Raw genomic sequence first — 8,725 nt, forward strand, 5'->3', positions numbered from 1 at the left:
TAAGTGAGAAATAAAGTAAAGTACAAATCCAAATTGGTACATCAAATAAAAAGTTTTAAAAAAAGGAACAATCGAGCTCATGTTCGGGGTCGGCTATGGTGGGTCGGGATCGCGTTGCGACATGTGGCTCGATTATGTCCTACTCCACCACACCGACTGCATTTATTCCTTCTATCCTCATCCCCTTCCCATTGAGAGGGTATTCTTTTCTTTTTCGGTCTTCCGGCGGCACGAGCCGCAACATGAGGTGGATTTACTATTTTTTGCGTGACTTCCTCTGGTAAATTCCACGACTCCTCGCTGCCAATTGGATGAATTACACCTGCATAACAACTTCTCTAATATTCGGTGGTGTAGTAATTTGATATGTACTTCTCAACTGCGAAGTTTCGAAAACCGCAAGCCGCAATGCCGTGGGGACAGATAAAGTTGTCAGTTTGAAAGACACGGCAACTACATGTCTTATGTCTCAAATTTACAGCCCACTTTTGCCCCTCTCTATCAACGACTTCAAACTCGTACACCGATGATGGACGCACCTGTTCCGCACCCAATACCATTTTTTTACGGGTTATAATAAAAAACATATTATAAAAAAATTAAAAATTGAATGCCTATCACGTACCCCCAGTCCAGTAGATTTAGCGTGGTATTCTTCAAGTTTTTTATTCGCGTCAACGCAAAGGATCGTCAACGTTCCCAACGCTTTTTCTCTACGTTCGTAAAACCATTTACTCATTCTCTCCCGGAGAAAATCAAATAGCTTGGCAATAGGGAACTCTCTCGGTTTGACATTCATTGCATTTAGCGACTCGGCATTGTTTGATGTCATTATTGAGTACCTCTTCTCCGTGTAGAAACTACGAGCCCATTTTTCGTAGCCTACGTCGTTCTGAAGATAAGCTCGGACTCTTGGATCTTCCTCATCTATCATAAGCATATACTTTTCAAACTCTGCATACGTGTATGCCTTTGCTGCAGCATAGAACGTCCAATTCACCTCTTTTGATAGACCTTTGATTTGGTTCTTCACGTTCTTCAAAAGATGAAACATGCAATAACCATGGTCTGAGTTAGTGAAAACCTTTTTCACACTGTTAATGATTCCCGCGTTCCTGTCAGACACTATGACCTGATGTGACCTCTCCCCGATTGCTTCCTTTAACCTTGTCAAGAAGTAAACCCAGGATTCAGTAGATTCTGAATCACCAGCGCCGAATGCGAGGGGGTAAACTTGTTCATTCGCATCCATACCACATGCTGAAAACAGTGTGCCTTTATAGTAACTCTTCAAAAAAGTGTCGTCGATGATAACTACGGGCCGTAGATACTTCCACCCCCTTTTCCAAGCACTAAACGACATGAAGAAGTATTTGAAACGGTGGGATCGAGGAGTTGTGACAAGGTCGAATGACGAACCTGGATTGTTAGTCGACCACATGTACATGAATTTAGGCAGAGATCTATACGATGCATCATCGGTGCCAAACAATGATGATAGTGCCGCCTGTCTTGACCTCCATGCTTTTTTGTAGGACATGTCCACTCCAAAATCTTGTTGCATGTAGGACATGACGTCTTTGGGTTTGCATGGTGAACATGAGGGATCGATGTACCTATGTTTCATAGTCTTGCCTACAAATGTGGACGTAGCCTGAGGATGTTCTCCTTGTCTGAATTGTGTAGCACACGTGTGCTCAGAATCATACCTGCAAGAATGTAAGAGCAATGTTAATTTCGGGTCACCACGATAATATCAATGTAGAAATAAGTAATAAGTCACATCCTCACTTCAAAGATCTCGGATGTAGTCTTTTTTACTCCACGAACAGACCACGCGCATGAGTCATCTCGACAAACAACATGGATATACCGTTTGTTAGAAGTCTTCGTCTTGAACGTAAAATGTTTGGTGATTGCTAACATGCATAAATGTTTCTTTAGAGTTGCTTTGTTGGCGTACAATCCTCCTTTGACTAGTCTCAGCGGAGAGTGAATATCTGACACATCAAGGTCAGGATGCATATTTTGGTTATACGTGGAAGGCGTAGCGCATTGACTCGTCCTCCTCGTTCTAGAGCAAGGCGTACTAAACCGTTTTGGAGTGCCTGAGCGCGGAGGGGTCTGCCATGGTGTGCCTGAATGACTCTGATTCGGGTCGGGAATCTCGGGAGAACTAGCCTCCGACTTAGGAGAACTAGCCTCCGACTTAGGAGAACTAGCCTGAATGTCCGCTTGTGCTGGTTGACCGGTGTTCGGAGTTGAACCAACGCCTGAGTCCGAAACCAACGGCTCTTGCTTCAATGGCTCCATATCTACTACCAAACTAAATTTGGATCTGTCCGGTTTCTCCTTCCGAAGATGCAAGTAACATTTCAAACTTAGGTCGGAGTCAATACTTACTGGGGGTACCGACCCTTCTGTCTCATAAGAAACACGGAGGACTTGATTTTTAGGTGAGCGACTGAGCGTGGCATACAATAGCTGCATAAACACCTCGTACGTTGCTTTTGCCGGTATTAAGATTCCCACTGCACACCCAGGGCCAGCCTCGTATCGTTCATGTTTCACCCATCTACCGCTATGCTTGACGAAGGTATGAATGTCTTTCATAACTGCAAATAGTGGAGATAAAGTCACATTAAATTATTTTCTCATAAAACTTTATTATATGCGCAGATATATAGTAAGCACTTGAATCCATATTATATAATATCGTTCATGTTTGTCATTGCAGACTTTAGTTTCGTGACAATAGTGACACGAAATAATTTAATTTCGTGACAATAGTGTCACGAAATAATTTAATTTCGTGACAATAGTGTCACGAAATAATTTCGTTTTGTGACTATATTGTCACGAAATATGGAGTCATGCTGAAGCTTTCGTGACTATGAGTGTCACGAAATAATTTAATTTCGTGACAATAGTGTCACAAAATAATTTTGTTTTGTGACTATATTGTCACGAAATATGGAGTCATGCTGAAGCTCCATAGTCACGAAATAATTTAGTTTCGTGACAGTCACGAAATAATTTCGGTCTGTGACTATATTGTCACGAAATATTGAGTCATGCTGAATCTTTCGTGACAACGTTGGTCACAAACACTGTAACGAAATGGCTATGTATGAGGGAGCTTACCGGAATAAAGAGCGAAAAGAATGTCAATGTGGGAGCTTGCTGCGCCGGAAAGGGCAGAGAGAGACGGCGGCGAAGGTGGGTGGCCTTGGAAGACGACGGACGGCGCGAACTAAGAGAGAGAGGAGGGATGGCCGTCAAGTTTGAGAGAGAGGACGGACGCCGGCTGAGATCCAGACACCCCGACGATAATGGGACACGACGCCAATGGATTAGATGCGACGGAGACAATGGAGGAGATGAAACAAGTGCAGTGGAGAAGATGAAGCCGAAATGAAATAAAAGAAAGGAGAGATTGAGAGTAGAGTTTAGTTTTTAGGATTCTTAAAAAAAAAAAATAAATAAATAAATAAGGGTATAATGGTAATTACATAAATAGAAATAAATGAAGAGGTCCTATTGCTGACCTTTTAAAAAAAACGTCCAAAAAAGTCATTTGCCCTTTATTTACTCCTAGTTTTGGAAAACTCCCTTTTATAAATGTAATTTTTTCTATTAGTCTATATATAATTAATTAATAAATGATAAATGAAATGTGATTGATTGTTGACTATATCGGACAAACTCAACCTTGATCATGTGCCTTATGTGACAAAGAGGTTCCAGTCAAAATATTAAAATGGACATGTTTATTTGTTGATTTTTAATAAGAGAAAAAAATTTGTTTAGTTTAATCTTATTGGCGAGTGACGGTGAGAGAGGAATTATTTCCATTCATGATGGATCAAAAAGGACACCTAAAACGTCCTTAAGTTGACTATGGAGATATATAGTCTCGACCAAAACACATTAATTAATACTTAGTGCTCTCTCCAGGGCACTAGACCAAAACTATCTCTTTGCATTATTTAATTTATTTCTGCCAACAAAGAAATAGACACCATTTATTGTGTTCGTTTGTAGATTTGTGGTTACTCTTGCCTTTCAAGTAATATATATATATATATATATATATATATATATATATATATATGAGTTATATAGGTATATAGCCACGTGGTTAGTGAGGTTTTGGTTTTAGTCAACCTTTATTAATTTTTTGTTAATAGCCACAACAATCTATTTACAGCATGTTAAAAGACGTGAATGACCTCAAATAACCCAAGCAAAATTCCCGCCCACTATTTTCAGCCTATTAATTTAAATGGAAAACAAATATTCGGTCATAACTACTCGCACAAATTGAGGGATGATTTTATTCGATATTGATTTTAAATCCCGGAAATCGAGGGAAGGCTGGTCATTAACCAATTATACCCATTTGAACACGCCACTTTTCTTCATTTTGTTTACCAAAAAAAAAGATTGGAAGCCGAGAGAAAAAAAGAGAGGAAAACGAGGAAAAAATTAAAAATACAAAGCATATTTACAGTATATTCGTGTAAATACAAAGCATATTTACAGTATATTCATTGTAAATACAAAGCATATTTACAGTATATTTATTGTAAATGCACGTAAATAACAAATGTTTATTTTGAATTTCGTCTGACATTAACACACATAAAATAACAATAAAATTCCGTATATATTCTAGCCAATAAAAATAGTATCCAAATATATTATCATGCAATCAATTTGCACTTCAATTTGGGAAAAAAAAAGTATCCTAAAATATATTATCATGCAAACTAAATGCACTTCAATTTGGAAATAAAATCTGCACTATAACAGTAAAGTCAACTTTGCAAAATAATTACACTCAATTAAACACAAGTCACGCATCTTCAGACCGTACAATTCAAAATTCGAAAAAATTGCCAAATTTCATTCCCAGCCGAGAAATGGAAAAAAGGGCAAACATGTAAATCACGACAGTAAATAACATGTAAAAGAATGTAAATAACAAATGTATTTTTGTAAATGCACGTAAATAACAAATGTTTTTTTTTTAATTTCGTCCAACATTAAAACACACAAAATAAATAAAAATTTCCATGTATATTCTAGTCAATAAACAAGTATCCTAAAATATATTATCACGTAATCAATTTGCACTTCATTTTGGTAATAAAAATAGTATCCCAAAATAAGCCATCGCACAACTAAATGCACTTCAAATTGAGAATAAAATCTTACTATAATAGTAAAGTCAACTATGCAAAATAAATACACTCAATTAATCATAGGTCACTCATCTTCAGACTGTGCAATTCAAAATTTTAAAAAATAATTGCCAAAATTAATTCCCAGCCGAGAATGGAAAAAAGGCAACATGTAAATCACAAACGTTGAATTGAATGCCACGTAATCAAATTGGCTATTTACAGAAAATTAACCAAAGGTTGACTATTTCTCAATTCGTGAAGGTTTGATGGCTTATTTAGCTAATATATATATATATATATATATATATATATATATGGTGATACGTTGGAGATCAGAATTCTAAAACTTGTACAACGTTCAAGCATACTGTAAGAGTTTGGTACAATTTTTTGTTATTGCTTTATATAGTTGTCATGCTCATTGCATAGATTTCTTATAATGTTGTTCAAGAAATGTGATTTTTTTTATTTTTTTATTTTGTCATTCTTTGTTATGTCAAATATTTTTCTAAGCTCTCAGTGTTATTTCCAACAAGGGGAGGGAATGGTAGGAATGTGTAGGTCCGATGGGAGAGAGGGAGCAAGAGTGAGAACAAAACAGAGATAGAGAGAGAGAGAGACTAAGAGAGAAGGAATACATGGACATCAGAGGTCCAGCGGGTAGAGGAGAGCGTCACGGCTTGGCAGAGAACATGCCGCGAGCGGTGGTGCGATTGTGGCGAGAAAGAGAGAGAGAGAGAGAGAGAGAGAGAGAGAGAGAGAGAGAGAGAGAGAGAGAGAGAGAGAGGTTGTGGGTTGGCTTTTTGATCATTTTTAGGAGCGAATTTGCGAGTTTGAGAACAAAGCAATGAGAAAGAAGAAATTTTATATGGATTTCGGCCTAATTTTTAGTAACGATTAGTCACTTTCTATTAAGGGTTATATAGCTATATAAGCCACTCGGCTATAGAGATTTTGGATTTGGCCAACGTTTAGTTAATTTTTTGTTAATAGCCACGGCAATTTATTTACATAGATAAAAATACCAAAATAACCTCCCAACCGTTCCCGCCCATTAACCTGCTAAAAATAAAACATTATTAATGTCATTAAATTACTATTAATTGAAACCATCAATCCGATTGTTTCCAAAATAAAAAAATAAAAAATGAATCTTAGCAGAGAGAAACTGAGAGAAACAGAGAGTCGCGCCGGGAGTGCGCGCAACGGAACCGATGACCGGCGAAGGTTGGGAGCAAGCCGCGTCGGAGCAATCGGTGGCGCGAGCAAAGGAGATCGTGTCCGGCGAAGGCTGGGAAGTGCAGAACCGAGCGACCACGAGCGAGCGCACCAGATCGGGCGACGGAGACTGGTTCGACGGCCGGGTTCACTCTCCAGATCTGCGAGCGCACCAGATCACTCTCCAGATCTGCGCGACGGAGACTGGTTCGACGGCCGGGTCTGCTCCGCCCCGGTGACGCCTTGCGACGAGGAGGGTTGTCTCTCCCGCGCCTCTCCGGGCGACGGCGCCCGACGACTCGGACCGACAATCGCCGCCCCCGATTCGTGCGACTGGTCTCCGTCCCCCGGCGTTCCTTCGTCGGCGCTCGCTCTTCTCTCGATGTACAACGACGAGATCTTCTCTCGCGCTGGACGGGGAGGTGGACGACCATGTCGCAGGCGGCGGCGCGTGTGTTTCCGGCGACGGAGGTGAGGGCGACGAGGACGCCGCAGGATCGGGCGGAGGAGAAGAAGATCGGCCAGTTAATGACAAATTGAAATTGCTTAGTTAATGACTAGCTTTCTCTGTTAATGTTTACACATACCATATACTCACTTCATTTCACGTTTCAACTAATAATTGTTAAGTAAAATGATATGTATGTATTGTAAATTGGCAATTTACAAAGCATAACAATGAATTTAATAGTTGTTCTTATTTTACAGCAATATGGAGAGAATAAATTGTTTATCAATTTACAGTCAATACGTTACCATTACATGTTAATGGACAATAAAGACAAAATTCATTTACATGTTATTTGTATTGTAAATAAGCTGACAAATCAATTAACAACAGATAACGTGAAAATTACCATTATCGTCAAATTACAGTATATTCGAATATAATGTTAAAAATTTAGATAATAACTGCTAAATATTGCGAAATAACTAGTAATCTAATCTGCCATGCACGAGTATATACAACTTCTCTAAAAAACCGCTATACATAATCTATGAAATCTGGAAAGCAATAACTGTTTTCCAAAAGAGTTTAACCTAAATGTACTTTCCATTTGCGTACATTTCAAATTTCGAATTAAACTGTCTCAATTTACATTTGAAAGCGCAATTAATAAGGGCATTTCAGTACAAATATTCGTTAAAATTTATGCCACGTAGGCTGATTGGCCATTAACCAAAAATTAACTAAATGTTTGCTAAAACACAATAACCAACGTTTTAGAGGCTTATATGGCCAAATTTTTGTTCTATTAATTGGCTAGCGATATTAGAAGACTAGTAGCTTCTATTTTTTTTTTAATATTTAGAAGTGATTAGGTGCTTCTATATGATAAAAAAAAACAAATTGTTGCTTATTTTTTGTATGATTCTCGGTAAACGGTGTAAATGCGACAAATCGTTACTAAAAGCAAAATGTCGCTTCTTAAATTTATTTGCTTTTGAAAGTGGTATTGTAGTAGTGTCAAAGACTACGAACCTAATGATTCAAGCTACACTAAAGAGTGAATGACAAACATGTAGTATTCTTTTAGTTTACTAAGTCATGTTGAATTCCAAGTAAGTCATGGGACTCACCACGCTCGAGCATCTTTTCTCATCGAAAACTCTTTGCCAAGAGTGAGGTCTAGACTCGCCTATCCTTGCCAAGGGTGAGAATAGATCTCAGGTGATTCCTTGCCCCTGGCGAGGGCTAGTGAGATGAGTTGCCGCTCTTGGCGGAGATGGGGTCGTAGCGGACATGATGAGACCCTTTCGAAGCTGATACACAATTGCGGCTTCTTAGTACGACCCCATAATCACTTCTTCTAAGCTCTCATATTTGTTGCAAATTTTGATCTCGTCATCCCGGAAATAGACCTACTTGAACACCATCAAGGAGAGAGGAAAAAATAGAACAACAAGAAGAGTACGTAATGAAAATTAGATGGTGGATTTAGTTGTCGTCGCCGGATACTTGCCCAAAATCCTATGCTATCGCGGTGGGTCACGAAGTCATCATCGGCCATAACAAATGATGGTATCCCCATCGTCTTTATCTAGGATTGGATATTGAACGGGGTAGAGTTCATGAGGGAGACAATGTGGGAGCGGTCAAGGGACTTCTCTTCCAATATGACTTGAGGTGGTTCTTGGGAAAGGAGCAAAGAGAAGAAAAGTGAAAAGAGAATGAAAAATTGTGAGAAACGATAAGGTTTAAAAATAAGAATATTTTAATAATAGACTAAAACTTTACTTGTACAGGCATAAGATCTTTTTTATGCAAAGAAAAATAGTGGAAATAGATTACTCATGTCAATACTATTTTTATCTTT

The 8,725-nt window shown here is 38.6% G+C and overlaps 1 protein-coding gene across 1 annotated transcript; it reads right to left on the reverse strand.

Moving 5' to 3' along the window:
- Window positions 1-338: 338 nt before the first annotated feature.
- LOC149393169 (uncharacterized) lies at window positions 339-2,313 on the reverse strand. Its single transcript, XM_089617927.1, has 3 exons — window positions 1,964-2,313; window positions 626-1,709; window positions 339-539 (listed from the first exon to the last, which is right to left on the reverse strand). Exons 1-3 carry the CDS (start codon window positions 2,311-2,313, stop codon window positions 339-341), a joined length of 1,635 nt encoding a protein of 544 aa, XP_089474053.1.
- Window positions 2,314-8,725: the final 6,412 nt, after the last annotated feature.

This window comes from Urtica dioica, chromosome 6, assembly GCF_054948205.1.
Source record: "Urtica dioica subsp. dioica isolate 48M chromosome 6, U.dioica_male_clone48M_v1_H2, whole genome shotgun sequence".
Taxonomy (NCBI): domain Eukaryota; kingdom Viridiplantae; phylum Streptophyta; class Magnoliopsida; order Rosales; family Urticaceae; genus Urtica; species Urtica dioica.

Bases quoted from the DNA above. Each gene is read 5' to 3' on its own strand.
- LOC149393169 (XM_089617927.1), bottom strand. From the start codon at position 2,313: ATGGAGCCATTGAAGCAAGAGCCGTTGGTTTCGGACTCAGGCGTTGGT. The intron at 1,710-1,963 runs GTACGCCAACAA...ACATTCTTGCAG, and splicing joins AGACTAGTCAAAGGAGGATT to GTATGATTCTGAGCACACGT. The intron at 540-625 runs GTACGTGATAGG...GGTGCGGAACAG, and splicing joins CTAAATCTACTGGACTGGGG to GTGCGTCCATCATCGGTGTA.